Here is a 22395-nt window from a genome sequence, read left to right as displayed (position 1 = left end):
TCCATGTGGTGGAATCATTACTAGACATTGTTTTCCACAAGGGGCATAACTTGAGTTTTTATACAAGGGTTCTATAGAACTGTTTTTTGTTGGCTAAAACTGTTTGCTTTCACTGTAGTACTGGTTAGAAACTTGTGCATTATAAATAAAGACTTGCATTTGTACATTGTCAACACTGACCTCAGGACGTTCCAAAGAGCTTTAAAGCTACTGAAGCATTCTTGAAGTGTGGTCGCTGTTACTTTAGGGAATGTGGCAACCAATTTATTTGCACACAGCAAGCTCCAACAAACAGTAAAAGACCTGTTTATTTACAACACAAGTGGGTTGGACCAGATTTCTGAGTTGTCCGATTGGAAGACAAGGCACATCCAACACTGTTTGGAAACGTAATTTGATCCTGCCCCTGCTGTAGAGTAATTTGGTTCTCTACAATGTGTAACTTAGTCCAGTCATTGTCAGGCAGGTAGGTGACAGAGTTGAGTGATGCTGTGATTGTACAGTATGGCTGAGGAGAGTACAAATCATATGACTGGTGATATGATACAATGCATAAAATGGTGCTGTAGTTGGCTTGAAGATCCTCAAACTAGTGGCCAGCAATTGTATTTATAGTTGTCTTTGGCCGGTAAAGTAAAAGACTAAACTCTAATCAGTGGATTAGTTACTGCTTTGGAGTTTTGTTGTTTTTCCCTGTAGAAGAGATTTTTAAAAATTGCCTTACTTTGCATGAAGCCTGAAACATGTGGATGGAGCCTCATGCTGCCTGCTGCCAGTCCTTGCCTGGAGCCTCATGCTGCCTGCTGCCACAAGTTTATGGGGTTTGGGGCCTGACATTGCTGGACTCTGCTGCTGTTGAGAATGATTTAAGCCAGCAACCTACAATACTGCATATTGCTATTGAGTTAACAGTAAAGCAAAGCCATAGGTACCAAGAACCAAGCAGCAAACAACTTCAAAGACCAGCACACCACAGCAGCCCAGTTCCATATGTTTCAAACTTGGCAATGTAATGTGCTTTGGCAGGCCCCACTTTCGGTTTACACTCTAGTCGACTCTCAGCAGTATAGGTACATGCGCAGAACTGTCTTCAGGCTCTTCCGCTCAGGTGGACATATATAGAAGAACTGATAATGCCTTGCAAATGATAACTCCAAACTTAATGATCAAATAATCTGTTTCTGTGATATTGATAGTGGAATAAATATTGGCCAGGGCACCACAGGTAAAATTCCCTGCTCTTCTTTAAAATAGTGCAATGGAATCTTTTGTGTTCACCCTAGAGGAGGCAGACCTCGATTTTAATTGCTCTTCTGATAGTGCAGCACTCCTTTGTTCCTGCACTGGAGTGAGTGTCTACATTTTTGTGCTCCAGTCTCTGGAGTAAGGCTGTAGCACGTGGATCTCTTTCCATCTCAGCAGACAGTAATTCAGAGCCCAGCACTTTCCTGGCATCAGCCCCACATTTAATGCCAAGTGCAGGGCCTTGTAATTATTGAGGGTTCTGACACCATAGATCTTTACATCATCTATAATTACAGGACTAGCCTAGTCTTGGTGTCAAATTAATGGGAGGAATTAATGGAAACTTGATGGGGCAAGCATCACCAAACATGGGCATGTTGATATCTTCAGAGAATGCTAACTAATAACAGGACGTTGCCATTTTTAATGTATAGGTTGCCACCACTCTTTCTTTCCCCACCCCACCCCCCCCAACCCAGCCCCAAAGGCTTTAAGTAGTTGTACATTTATTTAACTTGATATGTATATCACAAGGTTAGTGCAGATGATCATGCAGTAATGCTGTGGTTAATTATCATAGTGCAATGTGGTGTGACCCGATTGCAATGATGCTGTCCACCAATGCTAATGCTGAAATGCACACTATTGTAATAGTATTTGCCACCTGTTCCGTTGATGCTGAAACAAAGGCGTGGTTCCAACTGAGGAAAGCATCCATTTATTTGAGCGTTTGCTTCATTTGTTGAGAATGTGAGGCCATAATTACAGACTCTCTCAATTTGGTCTTGATGACTGAGGTGTATGGGATAACCAGGATTGGAGTGGTCCATTTAAAAGTGCAGCTGATAATGGAAGCCTCAATACCCACAGTCTGCCAGATACAAGAGCGTACATATAACAAAGTGGGTGGCATAATCACTGGTAGCTGAAGGGAATTCCGTCATTTTATTTTTTAAAAAAGTTGGTTTCTGATTATTAAGTTTTTAGTAATTGGTAAATTTGAGCCAGTCAGCATATTATACTCATATTTGGCTGTTGCTTTTTGTGACATTTGACCAATCTGTTTGCTTTTCGATCTGAACATACTTGAAGATGTCATTTTCTCATGCCCTGCAGACGTGGAAATGTGTAATTCTCTAGATTGTTCTTGAATATTTATTTTTAAAAGGAACCCACTTTCTAATGTCCTTGACTTTCCAGATCTGCCGTCTTTGGAAGCAGATCTTGCGTAAGCTCATGCATTTTGCTTTTTTTTTGCAGTACTTTATTTTGCTTATTGCATTTTGATTTATAGAGCTGGAGCCAATGAATCTTGCTGCTGCCTAATGTCAGGGTAAAAATTGCAGCAGACCCCTTCAATTTAAAAAACCTCGGTCAGAATGTCTTTTTATCCTCTCAGCATGGGTGATAATAGCAAGCTGCTGTTTATGCCCATTCCTTGTTACCTTGGAAAAAGTAGCGATGGCAGTAGTTGTGGGATCTCCGCAATTTTTCAGTTTCCAAGGGTATTAAACCATAAACCATGATCATAGTATCTTGCAGCACAGTTGGAGGTCATTCTGTCCATTTGTGCCTGTGCCGTCATTTTGAAAGAGCTACCCAATTAATCCCACTCTCCCTCTTTTCTCCATAGCCCTGCAAAATTTTCCATTTTCAGGTATATATCTCATTCCCCTTTGAAAGCGCTAATGAATCTGCTTCGACCACCCTTTCGGGCTATGCATTCCAGACTCGTAACTCACTGTGTGGGGGTAAAAAAAAATTCTCCTAATCTTTCCCCCTAGTTTTTTGTCAATTGTTTTAAATCTGCAGCAAGAGTATTTACAGCAATGAAGCTAGCTAGAACCCTGTTGGATTTAACTGTTATTTTACTGAGGTCAGTTTTTACAAAGGATGTGATATGGCAGTGTAGTGCAGCACAATAACTGCTCTACTGGAAGTGTGTAATGGGTTCATTTAACCTTTTAAAATCATGTATGATTCATTTGATGCTGCACCACAGGAAATGCAGTGCATTAAATGCAATAGTTAAAAAGGTTTTAAAGGCTAATGGGTTTTTATTTAACTTATTTTATAGACTGAGATCATGAGGAATGAGTTTGAGCGACTGGCAGCTCGCCAACCAATGGAACTGCTCAGTATGAAAAGGTGAGGCTGCAAGCTTGCTTGGAAAATGTAAACTAGAAAACAATGGGCAGGTGAGCAACAGGTTTTAAGAAACTAGCAGTTTTTTGTAACGAATGGCATGTAATGTTGATGACTATCATTTAAGAATAGTTTGCTGGAACTCATTCTCTTGGGAATAGAAGCTAATTGGAAGAATCTGTGGGATCTGTACTTTGTTCTAAGCAGTCACTCTGATGTGACTAGATGGATGGAAAGGCAGGTAGAAAACTAGAATGGAAGGAGGCAATTGGGCCACTGTGCCAGCACCAGCTCTTTGAAAGAACTATCCAATTAGTTCCACTCCCCTGTTCTTTCCACATAGCCCATTTTCTACTTCAGGTATGTATCCAGTTTCCTTTTAAAGTTACTATTGAATCAATTTTTTAAAGATTCCTTCATGGAATGTGTGCATTGCTGGATAGGCCCGCATTTATTGCCCAGCTCTAATTGACCTTGAGGTGGTGGTGAGCCACCTTGAACCGCTGTAGTCCATTTGGTGTCGGTACATCCACAGTGCTGTTAGGAAAGGAGTTCCAAGTTTTTGACCTAGCAACATGAAGGAACGATGATATAATTCCAAATCAAGATGGTGTGTGGTGTGGATGGATAATTGCAGGTGATGGTGATCCCATGCATCTGCTGCCCTTAACCTGCTAGGCGGTAGAAGCTGCTGGTTTGGAAGGTGCTGTTGAAAGAGGCTTCATGAGTTGCTGCAGTGCATCTTGTACATAGTACACATTGCTGTTACTGCACCAGTGGTAGAAGGAGTGAATGTTTTAAGGTGGTGGATGGGGTACCAATCAAGCAGGCTGCTTTGTCTAGGATGGTGTCAAGCTTCTTGAGTGTTGTTGGAGCTGCACTCATCCAGGCAAGTGGAGAGTATTCCATCACACTACTGACTTGTGCCTTGTACATGGTGGACAGGCTTTGGTAGTTAGATGAGTTACTTGCTGTAAAATTTCCAGCCTCTGTCCTGTTTTTGGAGCCACAGTATTTTTATGGCTGGTCCAATTAAGCGTCAAGCACACTTTCAGGCAAGGCCTTCCAGGTCATCGTAATCCAGAGCATTTTTTTTAAAAAAAATCTCATTTCGCCTCTGACTCTTTTGCCAATTATTATTTTAAGTGTCCTCCGGTTACTAACGCTTCTATCAATGAAAACAGTTTCTATTTACTTATTCTATCGAAGCTTTTCATGATTTTAAATATCTCGTCTCCCCTTAGCCACCTTTGTTCTAAGGAGAGCAATCCTACCTTCTCTTGATCTCTTCACGTAAATGAAGTCCTTCATCACTGGTACCGATTTAGTAAATCTCTACTGCGCTCTGTCCAGGGCCTTGTGGGCTGTAATATCTTCCAATGCAGTCTGCTTAAGCTGGATTCTGCTCTGCATATTGCATTGTGCTGAAAATCTCAAGAATCAGCCATGATTCCCATTCCTAATAGTTATCCCTTGGTCTTTCCTGAAATTTTTGTTTGGCAATTGGAGAATAGCATCATGGTCGACTTTGATACCCTCGGCTGTTAAATAGCCAAGCCTGGACTTGCTTTCTAAGAGTACATTTACGTTAGAGCTGTTGCTTTCCTGCTTTGCTGTGGTTCTAGTATAAATGCAGCCTGAAATCAGGAGCCAATGGACTGAAGCAGAGCGAGTTTTCCTGAAGGAGGGAGTCTCCCTCTGGAGTCAGTTTGGACTTCAATAGCTGCTGTATGTTGCACAACTTTAGTTTCTGCATCTCATTAAAATTCTTTTAGACTACCATCAAACCTGTGGTGTGAAATCCTAGGAAGAAGAGCTCTTTGGGTGAGAACAGATTGCTGGCAGCAGCACATAAAAAGTGTATCAGGGAAGTGCATCTTCAGGAGATGAGGGGGAAAGTGAAGGAATCCTCTTCTGTTCAATTCATCTGTGGTTTGCTGTTTTTCAGGTATGAACTGCCTGCCCCATCCTCAGGACAGAAGAATGATATCACTGCATGGCAAGAGTCTGTGAACAACTCCATGGCACAGCTAGAACATCAGGCAGTGAGAATTGAAAACCTGGAGCTGATGTCACAGCATGGTTCAAATGCATGGAAAGTCTATAATGAGTACGTGAGTTTGTTGGTGTAAATAGCTTTTGATGGAAGTTGGTGTAGTACAATAATGCATCATATAAAAGGAGGTCATTTAGTTCTTGAAAGAACTATCTAATTTGGTCTATTCATTTGTTTTTCTCCATAGCCATGCAGATTTTTTCTTTTTCAGTGTCTATCCACTTCCCTTGTGATAACATTATTTGTTTCTTCCTTTCCACTCCAGTTCCAAGAACACTGATTTTCGTCATGTTCAGTTCCATTAGTCCCCTCCTGCATCTCTTTGAAATTGTCATTCTGTGTGCTTGAGCCTGCGCATTGGGTGTCAGCACTCAATTTGGCAGTGGGGGGCATGGAAACTATACCCTGTCCTCTCCTTGCCCAATAACTATTTATGTGAAGTGCACCATGTTCAAAACCAGAAGCTTGTTTTGCTTTTCTCCCCCATCCCCTACTCAATCTCAAGGATGAAATTGTTGTTGTCCTGAAATCTAGCTAGCGTCAGCTAACTTAGCTTAGATCGGGATTTCAACCTGACATTTTATGGTCTGTACCGCTTAGGGATTCACAGGAAGATCACTGTCACTCAGCATTTTTTAATGTAGTTCATAACAGTTACAGTTAGAACAATTTATTAAAAAAAAGAAAAATTTCAGGATTTGGACATTGATGCCAAGCCATGCTTGGTTGCCTCAAAGGTTGTGGTGAGCTGCTAGCTTGAGCTAACGCAGTCCATGTGCTGAAGGTACTCCCATGGTGCTGTTGGGTAGGGAGTTCCAAGATTTTAACCCAGTAACTTTGAAGGGAGGGCAATATAATTGCAATGCAGGATGGGGTGTAAATTGGAGGGGAACTTGGAGGTAATGGTGTTCCTGGGCAACTGCTGCCATTGTCCTTCTAGGTTGTAAAGGTGCAGGATTGGAAGGCGATGACGAAGAATCTTGTCAATATTGCACACTGTTGCCACTGTGTGCTGGTGGCAGAGGGGCTGAATGTTTAATTGGTGGATGGGGTGCCAGTTGAGCAGAATGCCTTGTCCTGGATGGTGTTTCTGGAGCTGCAGGCAAGTGCAGAGTATCTCAACACACTCCTGACTTGTGCCTTGTAGGTGGTGGAAGGGCTCTGGGGAGTCAGGAGATGAGTCAGTCACCACAGAGTAGCCAGCCCCTGACCTACTCTTGTAGTCACTTTTATTTATGTTTCTGGTCAAAGGTGAGCCCTAAAAGGGTGTTGCTGCTGTAATCCAGAATTGTAATACCATTATATGTCATGGGGAGATGATTAGACACTCATTGGAGATAGTTATTACCTGCACTTATAGCAAGAATTTTTTTCTTGCAATAATCAACCCAGGCCTGGATGTTGTCTAGGCCTTCCTGTATGTAGGCATAGAAGGTTTCATTGTGAGCAGTTGCAAATGGAACTGAGCATTCTGCAATCATCAGCAAACTCTGACCTTATGATGGGGGAATGGTCATTGAAGCTACTGACGATGGTTGGGCCTAGAACACTGTCCTGCAACTTCATTCATGCATAGAATTCTAGTACCTCTGAATAAAATCCTGATTTGAATGCAAAATGTGTGTTGCTTCACAGGTAGCTCACTTGTTAAAGTAGTTGCCACATGCAAGGTTTTGCTGTATTAAGGACTCTGATATAATCCTGTGCATAATGACTTAGCTGAAACTGTCTAAGATGGCAGTTTCATTACAATTGGAGGCATCAGTACCCTGGGCTAGGGATTGGAATAGTCAAGGTTTCATGCTTGGAGGTGTGTGTGTGTACGTCAGGCAAGGACAGGATCAAACCCTGCTACAAATTTCCCCATGATGGAAGAGCATGCTGACACTTACTGTCTTAGCTCACACATGGACAATATCTTATTGAACGGGGTAATGGAAAGTGCCTTCTACTCATGAAACTATTTTGACCATCATGTAACTCTTTTCAATGGGAGATGGGTCAAAATACATCTTGAAGTAATTTATAAATATCCGGACAGAAGCTCTGAAAGGTTGCTCATGGAGGAAACAGGAATATCTTTCTGCTGCAATAACAGCATTTTCCTAATCCAACTTTGGAACAAGTTTTTTGGGAAAAACATTAGGAGTTTTATCTTAGCTACTCCTGTACTTGATGACCCTTGATGCAAAATAAATGGGAAATATTTGCAGAAATATACAGTATTTGAGTTTCTTGGCACTATATATTAAATAAGTCAGCTCCTTTGCATTTAATCTGTCCAATTGCTTAAATTATATGTTCAATTTATGACTATAGAGTGCAGTAATTTTAAAAAGACCCACAGTTTGTTATATTTAGAATCGGTTTTAAATTCATTTTTGGGATACATTTGAAAAGTAACAAAGTGAAGGACTTTAAAGTGTAATAGTTATACTGTATGTGTTTTGTGAACTTCATGAGTACTTTAGTCTTGTTTTTGCCTTGTGAGCAATCTTTGTGCCTTTTAGGAGATTCTTTTAACATTATTTAAAATAATTATTGCTAAACTTTTTCTTTAGCTGGTAGATGAATCAGATCTTAGAAACAGTGCTTCAATGATGGGGAATCCATGTTTATCGTAAACATCCATTTCACACTCCATTTCTATGGCACTGACATTTACTCAGGTTTTGTGGCCCTTGGCTACCAATGGTAATTAACTGTATGATCCTAGATAGTGTTCGGCTATTCACCATGGCACACTTCCATCGGTACTGGATCAACTTCAACTATTTTTTTGCTTGCTATTAGTTTCCAGATCAACTAAATGCAGAACTGTAACATTCTAAAAGCAGTGTACAATTTGAATTTTGCCCCCATAAGGATTTAAAATCCTTAAAACGGTATCATTTAGAAGTGTAAATGTAGCATTGAAAAGTGCGACAACAGCTTGCATCCATATAATGTCTTTAATCTATCAAGCAGCTTGGGATGCTTCACTATAGATATTAGCAAATGAAATTTAACACCAAACCACATAAAGGAATATTAGAGCAGGTGACCTTAAGTCTGATCAAAGAGAGGATTTAAAGAGCATCTTAAAGGAAGCAGGACAGGACGGAGTGGCTTAGGGAAGGAATTCCAGAGATTTGGGACTAGGCAGGTGAATGTGGAGTGATTAAAATCAGGGATGCACAAGAGATCAGAATATGAGGAATGTAGAAATCATAGAAGGTTGTTGGACTGAATAAGATTAGCTGGATAGGGAGGGGCAAGGCCATGGAGGGATCTGAAAACAAGGATGAGGATTTTAAAAGTCTTTGCCAGCCTGGGAGGCAGTGGAGGTCAGCAGATGAACAGAACTTGGTGAAAGTTAGGATATGGGCAGCAGAGTTTTGGTTAGCTCAAGCTTATGGAGGGTACAAATGGGGATCAGCCAGTAAAGCATCGGAATAGTCTAGAGTAACAAAAGGTATGGATGAGGTTTTCAGATGAGCTGAAGCAGAGGTGGACACAGGTGGTGTTGCAGAGATGGAGGTAAGCAGTTTTGGTGATGGAGAAGATGTGGGATTGGAAATTAAGTTCAGTGTCGAATTAAAAAGTGAAAGCTGCAACCAAGCTGCGTGATATCGCAACAACCCAAAAGTACCCGCACAGGCCGTGCAAAAATTGGCTCCTTTTAAACTACGCCTTGTGCACGGCCAAAAACAATTATAAGGTCCTTGCACTTAAAAGAAATCAGCCACACGTTTGGGTGAAAGAATTACAGGGAAAGTGATGGATTCGTGGCTAGGGAATTGCGTTTGTGGTGGGGCCAAAGACTGACTTCAGTCTTAATGTTTGGTTGGAGGAAATTTCTTTTCATCCATTAAAGGACAAATTAGTTGATGATCAAACCATTTTTCCCCAAAGATTTACATTTCTTTTTCCCTTTCCCTCCCTCCCCTCAATATTAGCAATCTGGTACAGATGATTGAAAATGCTCAGAAGGAACTTCAGAGATTGAGGTGAGAATTTTGAGTTACGATTTGTTTTTGTGTGTGTAATTGCCCCTCTTGCATGTCCCGAGAGCTGCTGGCTCTCACGTGCATTGAAGGAATGGCAAGTGTTATACAGAGGATAAATGAGCTGTCTCTCAAATGCAAACACATTCAACTACCTCAGATTTTTTATACAAATTTGTAATCCTTTGGCACCAAGCATGTAATTGTAGACAATTGCAGGATTGGTCATAGGATATCATACTGCATTAAATTACTTGTACGAGGTACCACCAGATTGCCCCAGTTCTACCTAACTGTTTAATTTGGGTTAACTGAATAATGAGCACCGGGTTTGTAAATAACTGTTTATTGAACAAACTGTCGTTAACCAGTGGCAAAAGAAAGAAATATGAACTGCTAATTTCTAACTCTGACCTAAACTCTACCCCTTTAAATCCCTAAACACACACATACAAGACACACAAGATATACAAAAATATGGATTTTAAGGGTGGGATAAAACGGTTCAATAGTACCAATCCCAGAATACAGGATTCGATGGGTTGATTTTGATCAATGTCTTCCAAATTCCTTTCCGTTCTAGTTGATGATACGAGGTGGTCTTCCAGCGTTTTCAGTATTTAGTTCACCGGTTGAGCACTTGCCTTTCAATGTCTCCAACAGTGATTTTTCCCCTTTGCCTCTTGACAGGGGTTTTCAGAGAGAACAGGTTATAGAGATAAGAGGAGAAAAGCTAGCTAGCTATTATTGTGGAATTACTGGACTCTTCCACACACAGGAGAAATAGGTTTTAGGCCTTGTTCCTTTTAGGCTAGGAGCTATTCTGCTGCACTGCTTCTCACACACAACCTGGTCAGGAGCCAATTAAAACGTTGTTGCCAGGCAGTTTCCTTGGTCCAGGACTCCTTTCTGGCACCATCCTGTCTTTCATGGCACATTCTTGTTCCAGTTCTGCAACATTGTATATATCTCTCATCCTGTTCCAATGGACATGTCTTTCAATCTGCAGTCATTGTAGTTCTAACCCACAGTCCAATAGAAAATAAAAAGATAAGTTCCTTATACCTTAAGTCAATGTCCTTTAGTTCTCGACCCTTCTGTCAATGGAAACAGTTTCTCCCTATCTAATCTATCCATAACACTCATGACTTTGAACATTTCTATCAAATCTCCTCTTATCCTTCTCTAAGGAGAACAGTCCCAGCTTCTCCATTCTACCCTCTTAACTGAAGTTCCTCATCCCTGAAATCACCCTCATAAATCTTTTCTGCACCCTCTCTTAAAACCTCCACATCCATCCTAAAGTGTGATGCCCAGAATTGGACACACTAATCTAATTAGGGCCAAACCAGTGTTTAATAAGGGTTCACTGTAACTTCCTTGCTTTTGCACTTTATGCCTCTATTTATAAAGGCTGAAATCCTGTATTAACTACTTTCTCAACCAGCCTTGCCACCTTCAATGATTTTGCACATATACTCTCAGGTCCCTCTTCTTCTGCACCCCTTTAGAATTGTTTATTTTATTGCATCCCCTCATTCTTCTTACCAAAATGAATCACTTCACATTTTTTTCTGCATTAAATTTCATGCCCTCCATCCATTCCACCAACCTATCCATGTTCTCTTGAAGTCTTTCGAAGTCCCTTTTTCAGTCCCTAATTGGCCCTATTCCTCCTTTTACTATCTATGTCTATCAAAGACTTTTGGGCTTCCATTTGTCAGCTGCCTATCTCTTTTCATACTCTCTCTTTGCTTCTGATTTCTTTTTCACTTTGCCTCTGAACTTTTTATATACTGCCTAGTTTTTGCTTGTATTATCAAGCTGACATCTGTCATATGCAGCCTCTCTGCTTCATCTTATTCTCTCTCCTTTGTCATCTAGGGAACATTTGAAGTGTAGTCACTATTGTAATGTAGGAAATGGGGCAGTCAATTTGCACAGTTCCTACAGTTGGAAAGGTGATGATCACCAAATAACTTATTTCTGTGAGTTGACTGAGGGATAAATATTGACCATGTTACTGGAGATAACTCCCAGCTTTTCTTCAAAATAGTGTAATGGGGATCTATTATGCCCATCTGAGTAGCCAGGCAGTACTTGGATTTAATGTCTCGGCCAAAAGATGGCATCTTCAACATTGCAGCCCTCCCTCAGTGATAACACTGGAGTGTCAACCTTGAATGTTGTGCTCAAATCCTGGAGTGAGACTTGACTCCACAACCTTCTGACTTGGAAGTGTGAATGCCACCGACTGAGCCGTGCCTGACCCTTTCATATTATGATGGGTGAGGTTTTCCAGAATGGTGTCTAATTCTCAATGTGAATGAATGCATTCTATGAAATTTTAACCACCTGTCCCTTGATAAATTGTTGTGAAAATGCATAACCTTTAGGGTGCTCAGCATACTGCTGTGTTCAATCTGCATTCTGACATTGCAGTTACTTCATATTGTTTATCTAATTGTGCACGTAAGCATGGAATTGTGTTAATCTTTCTGTACTGACAGAATAATCAAAAGGAAAGTTGCAAAGAAGTCACAGATAAGAGTTGAGTGGAGGAAGTTGGCACCAAAAAGTGTATTTAAAGCATTTTTTGCAAACTCATTTGTTCCTGAGATTCATTTTAGGTTTTGAATTTGAGCTTGGAAATGCATTGTGATACTTTTAATAGTTTGTTTTCCCCTACACACAGGTGAAAGAAACGCAGTGGAAAGTATGTCTTTAAGTTCACCATGGTGTTAACCTGTAAATAAACCATTTCCTGGCATTGTTGATGTGATCCAGGTTGAAATGTTCGAAACCTCCCTCCTAAAATCTATGATTACCAGTTATAGTGTGAATTCCAAGCGCAGCCAGGTATTCCCTTGTAGTTATTTGGAGATGAAATTGATTGAACTCTTGAGTTGTATCACATCACAGTGCAGAAGCACCTCCTCTTAAAGGCCAGTTGTTCCCTTCCCTCCATGTCAATAAACCTGTCTGTAAACCTCACAGCCATGTTAATGGTTTTCTTGAAGGTTTGCGGTCCTAGTATCTGGGCAGCTGTTGAGGAAAAGCTCTTTAGTAATTAAATAATATGAATCGAATATCTGTGTGGTCATACAAAATAATGGCTAAGGAAAATAAAACAATTTTTATAAAAAGTCAATCTTTATGTTGAATATTTTATTCCTTCCCCTATGTACATGATTTTCTTCCTGAACCGAAGGTATTGACCATACCTGGGTACAGTTTCATATGTGGTCTCCAGTCTCTTACCCATGTGGCCATTGTTTGCATTTGAGCACTTGCTGAGATCAGCAGTCTCCTCACCATTGGGAGCTCTCAGATCAGCCCCAACTTGTCCTTGGTTCACAATACACTTTCTAATAGGAGTCACTGAATAGTGTTACCATCCTGCTAGGGACCATTAATGTTAAAAGAAGAAATCTGAACACCCACCAATTAACTATCAGAGCTACACCACAAATTTTCATTGTTAAACAAACCAAACTTTATTGTGTATCAGAAAGAATTAAAAACTATTAATGCGGTAGCTTATAAAGACTTTTATAACTCAGTTTTACTTTTTACTTAGTTTCCGCCCCCAAGAGTTCCCTTATCTTATGAGATCTTGAAGGTTCATTCACTTTCCCTGAGATCAACCTAAAAGGTATATCATAGCTCTCCAGTATTCACTCTGATTTCTCTCCCACATTCCAGCTATTCTCCAAGGTGCAAGGGTCCTTCCAAACCCTCCAACTTTCCTTTAAAACCTCTTGACTCTAGATTCCACAATTCCCTGTGACTTCTGGGTGGTTTTAACATCAGAAAGCAACGTGGTTTCCAGTGGCCCACTGCTATGGTTTCAAACTGCAACCAAGCTGATTACTTCTGGAATTCCAACTGTAGTATGATTAACTGGCTTTCACTGAGAGGATTACTGTAGATTTCCTCCTTTGGCTTCCAACTAAACAAATCTTCCAGTCATTTTTTCTCCTCGCTAACTTGGCCTTATACTGCTTCCCAAATCCCACCCACAGGCTGAGTCATGGGTGATAGATCTAGAATTTACTTTACTTCAGGTAGAGATCTGGCTTTATATCTCAACTTCCAAGGAGCTGCAAGCTACATAAGACTCAAAGCTGACAGATTCTCTTAGCTGTTTTCCAAACATTAACTAGTCTTGCCTGTTGGCTATGCCCTAACTGAATTCACTCAGAACAAAGAATCTTTCTAAGCTCCACTCTTTTCCATGAAGATGTGACACACACACAGCCTGTTCCCAGGCAGTAATGCAAATTGACTACCTTTTAATTCTGGGAAACTACATGAATAACTTGTATCTTTTACTGGAACAGCTGCAGACGTCATGTCTCCAGTTCTTTAGCTAAATAAGTCCATCTGCTGTCTTATGACTCCCACCCTTTAACTGACTTTATTCAGTGAACACAAGTTACCTACTGAATTGTAATAATCTTAAGTCTGTGTGGTTTGCCAGTCTCTAGATGTTTCTGGGCATTTTTCCCCACAACTTACATTTAAAATTCAATTTCTAATACTAAAAAGCTATACCTTTAAAACAAATGAACTATGGCAGGCATGTGTAACAATAGTGGTCAGACATGAAAACCCTCTTTGATCCTTCCTTCCTTAAGGAACATGATTTTTGTTTTATTTGTGTTACAAACTTCCTGATTGTATATATATCTGCCATTCTGTTTGATTTAGAAAACAGATTCAAGACCTGAACTGGCTGAGGAAAAATGACCAGCTTGCTGCTGGCAGTAAACTACGAGAAATGGAATCCAAGTGAGTGAAATAATATTAGATTGCAGAATTTGCTGTAATTGCTGAAAGGGCAATTAATTAATTTAATTAACTAAACAACATGTATAACAATGGCAGGACAGGTGTTATGTTGCAGCTGTGAAATGTGGGAGCTTTTGGATCCAGGACAAAGACATCTTCAGAAAGTGTAAGCAGCTAGAGGAATTCTAGATCAGGATTATTGATCTGGAAGCTAAACTGCAGACATGGCACAACACAAGGGAGGGGAAGAAATACCTGGACACATTGCTCCTGAAGATGGTCACAACTCTTAAAATAGGGTCATCTGTTTTGGACAGGAAGATGTGACCATGAGTAAGGCAGGCAAAGGGACTGAGCGGCAGGAATGGAGGAGCCTTAGACTTTGCAATTGTCAAACAGGTTTGAATTGCTCAAAATATGTGGATGAAGGCGAGATCTGCAAGGTGGATGAGCAGTCTGGCCATGGTACAAGAGGCCATTCAAGCGGCGGGAGCAAAAAGGAATGTAATGGTGGTAAGGGACACTATAGTGAGGGAGATTGACACTGTCCTCTGCAGCAAAGAGCGAGAGTCCAGACGGCTGTGTTGCCTGCCCGGTGCCAGGGTTTGGGACACCTGCTCAGGGCTGGAGAGGAAGTTACAGTGGGAGGGGGAAGGATCCAGTTATTGTGGTCCATGTAGATAACAATGATATAGGTAGAACTAGGAAAGAAGCCTGCATAGTCTGTATGAGGAGCTAGGCACCAAATTAAGAAGCAGAACCTTAAAGGTAATAACCTCTGGATTATTACCTGAGCCGTGTGAAAATTGGCAAAAGGCAAATAAGATTAGAGAGATGATTGTGGCGGGAGAAGTGGGTTCTGGTTTGTGAGGGACTGGCATCAGTACTGGGGAAAGTGGTGGCTGTACCGTTGGGACGGCATACACCTGAACCATGCTGGGACCAGAGTTCTAGAGAGCTGCATAACTAGAGTAATAGAGAGGGCTTTAAACTAAACAAGGAATGTGAGGGATCAAGCTTGGGTAGATGTTGCAAATCATAGGGTAGAGTCAAAGCAGGAGAGCAAAATAGTAATGTGGGAAATGCAGGTCAGAGAATGGCAGGAAGGAAAAGAGAAAAAACCTAAGAATGCACAAACAGTGCAGATTAGATCTTACAAAGATAACTAGGCAAAACTAAAGGCTCTGTATCTGTGCGTAGCATTCATAATAAAGTAAATGAATTGATAGTGCACATTGAAGTAAATAGATATGTCTCCGTAATGGCTGTCAGGTCATGGCTGTAGGATAACGAGGATTGGGTCCTGCATACTGAGGGGTATATGACATTCAAGAAGAACAGGAAGCTAGGTAAAGGTGAAGGGGTAGTACTGTTAATCATAAATGGCATTGGTGCAATAGTTAGAGATGACCCTGGTTCAGGAGATCAGGATGTAAAATCGATTTTGGGTGGAGATGAGAAATAGGGGAAAGAAGTCACTAGTGGGAGCGGTGTACAGGTCCCCTAACAGTAACCACAATTTAGGACAAAAGTATGCAAGAAGGAATATTGAATGCTTATGATAAAGGGATGGCAATAATCATGGGTGATTTTAATCTATATATAAACAGGAAAAATCAGATTGGCAGTAATTGCCTGGATGAGGAGTTCATAGATTGTTTTGAGGGTTTCTTAGAGCAGCACGTCCTGGAATCAGCCAGAGAGCTGGTTATATTAGACATGGTATTGTGTAATGTGACACGATTATTTAATCACCCCAGAGTGAAGACACCCCTAAATAGCAGCAACCACAATATGATTTTAATTTTACATCTGGTTTGAAAGAGAAGAGTGGGTCTAAGACTAGTATTTTAAAATTAAAATAAGGGCAACTATGCGGGCATGAGAGCTGAGCTAGCTGAAGTGAACTGGGGTACTAGGCTAGAAAATAGATCAATAGAGGAGGAGTGGGAAACATTTTAAGGGGATATTTCAGAATACTCAGAATAAGTATATTCCTACTATAAAGAAATATTCTAAGTGGAGGACCCACCATCCTTTGCTAACTAAAGAAGTTAAGGAAGGCATCAAACTTAAGGACAAGCATCTAATTGCAAAATTGAGTGGCAGGTCAGGTGATTGGTCAGAATATAAAGAACGGCAGAGAATGACTGAAAGGTTAATCGGGAGAAAGAAATTAGAATGTGAGAAGAAGCTAGCTAGAAATGTAAAAATGGATAGCAAGAGCTTCAGATATTTAAAAAGGAAAAGATTAAGTAAACCGAGTGTTGGTCCTCTAGAGAGTGACAGTGGGGAGCTAATAGTAGATAATAAGGTAATGGTGGATGAAATGAACAAATATTTTGCCTCTGTCTTCACTATAGAGAATACAAAAAATATTCTAGTAATAACTATAAATCAAGAGGTGGAAGGAAGAGGGTAACTTGGCGAAATTACAATCACTAGGGAAGCCTTACTGAGCAAACTGTGGGAGCTATGGGCTGACAAGTCTCTGGGTCCTGATGGACTTCATCCTAGGGTCTTAAAAGAAGTGGCTAATGAGGAAGTAGATGTGTTGGTGTTAATATTCCAAAATTAGCTCGATTCTGGAAAGGTTCCATCAGACTGGAAAGTAGCAAATATAGTACTTCTATTCAAGGAGGGAGGGAGGCAGAAAACAAATATAGGCCAGTTAGCCTGATGTCTGTCGTGGGGTAGTTATTAGAATCAATCATTAAGGAGGTTATAGCTGGGCACTTAGAAAAACTCAGGTAATTGGGTAGAGTTAGCATGGTTTTGTGAAAGGGAAGTAACGTTTAACCAATTTATTGGCGCTCTTTTTCCAGAAGTAACTTGGGCCATGAATAAAGGGGGGCCTGTAGGCGTACTGTATTTGGATTTCCAGAAGATATTTGATAAGGTGCCAAATCAAAGGTTATTACAGAAAATAAAAGCTCATGGTGCAGTGGGTAACATATTAGCCTGGATAGAAGATTGGCTGGCAGAAAACAGAGTATGCATAAATAGATCGTTTTCTGATTGGCGGGATGTGATGAGTGGAGTCCTGCAGGGGTCTGTGCTGGGGCCTCAACTTTTTATATCAATGACTTAGATGAGGGGAGTGAAGGCATAGTAGCTTAATTTGCAGATGATACAAAGATAGGTAGGAAAGTATGTTGTGAAGAGGACATGAGGTTGTGGATGAATATAGATAGGTTGAGAGTGTGCAAAAATCTGGCAGATGGAGTATAATGTGGGAAAATGTGAAGTTGTTCACTTTGGCGGGAAGAGTGAAAAAGCAGAGTATTACTTAAATGGAGAACAACTGCAGAATTTTGAGGTGCAGAGGGATTTAGGTGTTCGGGTACATGAGTCACAAAAAGTTAGTATGCAGGTACAACAAGTAATTAAGAAGGCTAATGGAATGCTATCCTTTATTACGAGAGGAATTGAGCATAAAAGTAAGGATGTTATACTTCAGTTATACAGGGCATTAGCGAGACCACATCTCAAAAACTATGCTGTTTTGGTCTCCCTTATTTAACAAAGGTTGTAAACGCATTTGAGGCAGTTCAGTTGAGGTTTACTAGATTGATACTCTGAATGAGTGGGTTGTCTTAGGATAGGTTGGACAGGCTGGGCTTGTTTCCATTGGTGTTGAGAAGAGTGAGGGGTGATTTGATCGAAGTATATAAGATCCTGAACAGTCTTGACAATGTGGATATGGAAATTATGTTTCCTCTTGTGGGTGAGCCAAAACTAGGGGGCACTATTTTAAACTTAGAGGGTGCCCATTTAGAACAGAGATGAGAAGAAATTTTTGAGGGTTGTGTGACTTTGGAACTCTCTGCCGCAGAAGGTTGGTAGAGGTGGGGTCATTGAATATCTTTAAGGTGGAGGTAGATCTAAGGTTATTGGGGTAGATGGGAATGTGGAATTAGAAATACAAAAGATCAGCCATGATATTGAATGGCAGAGCAGGCTCGAGGGGTTGAATGGCCTACTTCTCCTATTTTGTATGTTCATGAGGTGTGGATTTGCTAGCTTATTGCACCTCTAATATTTTGAGCACAAGTTTTATTTGTTTTTTCAGTTCAAAGTGCCAGACTAGCCAGTAATAACATAAATCTGATCCCCCTTCAGATTTGTTGATGACTAACCTAATTTCATAACAAAAAGTCACAGAATTGTATGTGTACATCCTACATTTTTGTTTATTCATTTACGGAATGTGGGCGTTGCTGGCTGGGCCAGCATTATTGCCCGTCTCTAATTGCCCTTGAGAAGGTGGTAATGAACTGCATTCTTGAACTGCTGCAGTCCATATGGTGTAGGTACACCCATAGTGCTGTTAGGGAGGGTGTTCCAGGATTTCGACCCAGCAACAGTGAAGGAACGGCAAAACATTTCCAAGTCAGAATGGTGAGTGGCTTGGGGGGAGCTTCCAGGTGGTGGTGTTCCTATGTATCTGCTGCCCTTGTCCTTCTAGATGGTAGCGGTCATGGGTTTGGAAGGTGCTGCGTAAGGAGCAAATGGATACTTTGGCATTGATAAAGGTGAAGGATGGATTTCTGTATGGTAACTAGTCTTTTAAATCTGAAATAGTGTCATTTTGGACACAATGTTAACTCTTTTACTCTTGCCACAGGCATTGCCAGACCTGTGGAGTTTTTCCAGCACTTTTTTTATTTCAGATCTCCAGTATTCACAGTATTTTGCTTTTTTAAAAAAAAATCTAAAAATGGATCTATACAGACAAATCACTTCGAATTTTCCTTCTTTGTAATGGGGGTTGCCCATTTCTGTGGAATCAAACCTGCAGAAATTGCCTAAAGGAGGGAGCAATTTTTGCTTTTAATTCACTGCAAGGATTTGGTCTGCTAATCTGGGGCTGTTGTGTTCTTGGTTTCTATGCCATAAACTAGTAACTGCTGAGATGATAGCAGCCCAGATTGAGAGACTGGCCACCTGATGAGGATTGGTTTCTTGCTTTTAGAAAAAGAACATTTGGAAGTTCGTTATATGGAAAGTTTTCTTGGAGTATTCATTCAGCTTACAGGGATAGAACAGTTCCAACAATACTCAAATAGGTTGAAAATTTCACATCAGGGCATCGGTTTATTTTAGCTACAGAGTCAAATACACAAAGGTTTTTAATGTGTAGATTGATGTTAAATGGTGGGGGTAAAGTGCCAGGAAGCTAGAGCAATGGTCACAGTTGGTGTTGGGAAAGCTTAGTGTAGATGTCAAGAAGGATCCCTTTAGTGGTTGACACTTGGTATGAGCTTCTGCATATAATGGGTCCAAAAATGTTACATCCATTCTAGAGTCAGATCAGTGTATCCACCTCTAACCCTAGGGCCATATGTTCCTGAGTGCTGGCATTTTGCTCCTCTGGCCTATTGTGTTTATGTTTCTCATTTGTTGAATTGTATGGTTCTGGAGGTTAGGAAAGGGCCAGTTTCAGTACTGATTTCTTGTTGGATAAATTCTAAATAAGAATACCAGGGATAATAGATTTCAGCTATGTGGGGAGATTAAAGAAGCTGAGATTGTTCTCCTTTGAGCAGTGAAGGTCAGAGGTGTTCAAAATTGAGGGGTTTGATGGAGTAAATAAGGAGAAACAGTTTACAGTGACAGGAGGCTCAATAACTAGAGGGCATTTGATTTAAGGTAATTTGCAAAAGAACCAGAGGGAGATGAGTTTTTAAATGCCGTGAAAACTGTCACTTGATTTCAATGGGTTTCTTGTTTGAGCTTCTCTCCCATGACAACCAGGTCACATAGACATGTCTCCGAGCTGGGGTGCTTCCAAAATTCTCAGTTTTACCTGAAGTTAATGGGGACGTTTTTAAAACATAACCGTCTTGTGAAGCCCAGCATTCGTAATGGAATCTCAGGATATAGGGATCAGGCAGTAAGTTGGAGTTGAGGTAGATGATCAGCTATGACATTGAATGATGGAGCAGGGCTGAGGGGCTGTATGGCCTACTATATTAAGTATCAAAAGCCTTGAAGTATATTTCTTTGAAAATTACTTGAAACTGGTCATTTGGTTTTGCACATGCTGAGACTGGATTCAGACAATGGGCACTATTACCAGGAGACAAATGTACCAGGTTAGTGCTGTGCACTGGTGATCACTTTTGTGAGCAATATAGTTTGAGCTTTCTGTAAGCAAATGGGCAGCCAGTCTTAAATCTAGCGGTAACAATATATGTTCTCATTTTAACCACTTGAGCAATTAACAGCTCCCTTCACTTTGTGCCGTTTCAGCTGGGTCGCATTGGTCAGCAAGAACTATGAGATAGAGAGAGCAATTGTCCAGCTCGAGAGTGAAATAAACAAGATGAAACAAGCACAAGGGGATGAGAACAAAGAAAACATTCGGCAGGACTTCTGAGGGCGCAAAAGAAACAACCTACCCCCTTTTCAGAGCACACTGTCTTCATAAGTGGACTTGCACTCCTGTTTGTACACTAGTTGCAATAATGATGCAGGTTTTTCTGTTTAAGAAAATGTCGGTGTTGTATTTAATGTGTTCTTTGTATTGATTAGAACAGTATCCTGTGATTCCAAGTGGCCCAGACTCATTTTATGTGGACTACCGCCTTTCCCTCACACATTCATTAACTGTCCAATATTATGTACATTTGGCAATGAAGAGATCTTGCTTTTTAGCTAAGATGTCAATTGAGATTTTCATACCAATCTAGTTCTCAGGACTAAATAATTATCCTTTGCAAAGTCTTAATAGGATTTATATTACATTTTTTATAGTTGCATATTTACAAATAAAATGGTTAGAGTTAAGTGTGCATGTTATTTGTTTTCTTATCTGGTTAAGTGGCTGGATGTTCATTGTTATTCTTTGTTCTAGTCAGAGCCTGCATGCGGAGAATGTGAGAGGAGGACCCTGGGACAGGCAGTCAGCAGCACCTAGAGGATCTAGCATCTAGTCTATACTCAAGTAGGAATAAGGGTAAAATAAAAGCAAGGGTTCATATTCTATTTAGTTAAGATATATCTGGGGAGCTCAGCCCCGTGATTTGTACATCCTGTGCTATGTGGGAAATCTTAGACGCTCCTAGTGGTCTGGATGACTATATGTGCAGGAGGTGTCTTCGAGCTCCGGGTTTTGGACTTGAGCGGCAGCTGGGGACACCAAGATGCATTCACGAGGCTGAAAGGATCATGGATAGCACGTTTCAGGACGTGGTCACCCCGCAGCTTAAGGAAGTGCAAGCTGAGAGGGAATGGGTGACTGCCAGACAGAAGAAAGGGACCAGGCAGGTAGTGAGGAAATCCCCCGACTGCATCTCGCTTGCAAATCGTTTTCGGTCTTGGAAAATGGTGAGTTCCTCTGTTGTGGCCAACCAGAGCCAACGCCGTGGCACTGTGGGTGGTCCAGCTGCTCATTGGTTGGTGGGGGGGGCGGCGGGAGAGGAAGAAGTGTGGTAGGGGATTCGTTAGTGAGGGGAGTAGACAGGTGCTTCTACAGCCATAGGCGTGACTCCAGGATGGTATGTTGCCACCCAGGTGCCAGGGTCAAGGATGTTATGGAATGGCTGCAGGACATTCTGAAGGAAGAGGGTGAACAGCCAGAGGTCGTAGTCCATGTTGGGACCAATGACATATGAAGAAAGAGAAATGAGGTCCTGCAAGCAGACTTTAGGGAGTTGGGTAGGAAATTGAGAAGCAGGACTTGAAAGGTAGCAATCTCCGGATTGCTCCTGGTGCCATGCAGTAGTGAGCATAGGAACAGAAGGACAGAGCAGATGAATATGTGGCTGGACAGATACAAGAGGGAGGGCTTTAGATTCCTGAGCATTGGGACCATTTCTCGGGGAGGTGGGACCTGTACAGGTTGGACAGGTTACATCTGAACAGGAACAGGACCAATATCCTCGCGGGGAAGCTTGTTAATGCTGTTGGGGGCGGATTTAAACTAAATTGGCAGGGGGATGGGATCCTGAAAAGTAGTTTGGAGGGGAGAGAAGCTGAGATGGAATTAGAAGTTAAAACGCTAGTGTGTCTGGAAGGCAGAGAAAACATAGGCTAGATAAGAAAGAAGTGAGTTTAGCAAGGCTAAATGGAATATATTTTAATGCAAGGAGCCTGAGGAATAAGACAGACAAGCTGTGAGCACAGATAGGCACGTGGGAATGTGATGTCATAGCTATGACCGAA

The 22395-nt window shown here is 41.1% G+C and overlaps 1 protein-coding gene across 1 annotated transcript in view; it reads left to right on the top strand.

The window, feature by feature from the left end:
* Positions 1-21018, top strand: part of bcas2 (BCAS2 pre-mRNA processing factor) — a 32985-nt gene extending 11967 nt beyond the window's left edge. The window contains exons 3-7 of the mRNA XM_078546791.1: positions 3323-3393; positions 5339-5500; positions 9385-9435; positions 14146-14226; positions 20482-21018. Of these exons, the coding sequence (XP_078402917.1) occupies positions 3323-3393; positions 5339-5500; positions 9385-9435; positions 14146-14226; positions 20482-20608 (492 nt within the window). The 3' untranslated portion in view covers positions 20609-21018. The remainder of the gene's footprint in view (positions 1-3322; positions 3394-5338; positions 5501-9384; positions 9436-14145; positions 14227-20481) is intronic.
* Positions 21019-22395: the final 1377 nt, after the last annotated feature.

Source organism: Cetorhinus maximus, chromosome 8 (assembly GCF_964194155.1).
Source record: "Cetorhinus maximus chromosome 8, sCetMax3.hap1.1, whole genome shotgun sequence".
Classification (NCBI taxonomy): Eukaryota; Metazoa; Chordata; class Chondrichthyes; order Lamniformes; family Cetorhinidae; genus Cetorhinus; species Cetorhinus maximus.
This window is presented reverse-complemented; position numbering and strand designations above follow the sequence as displayed.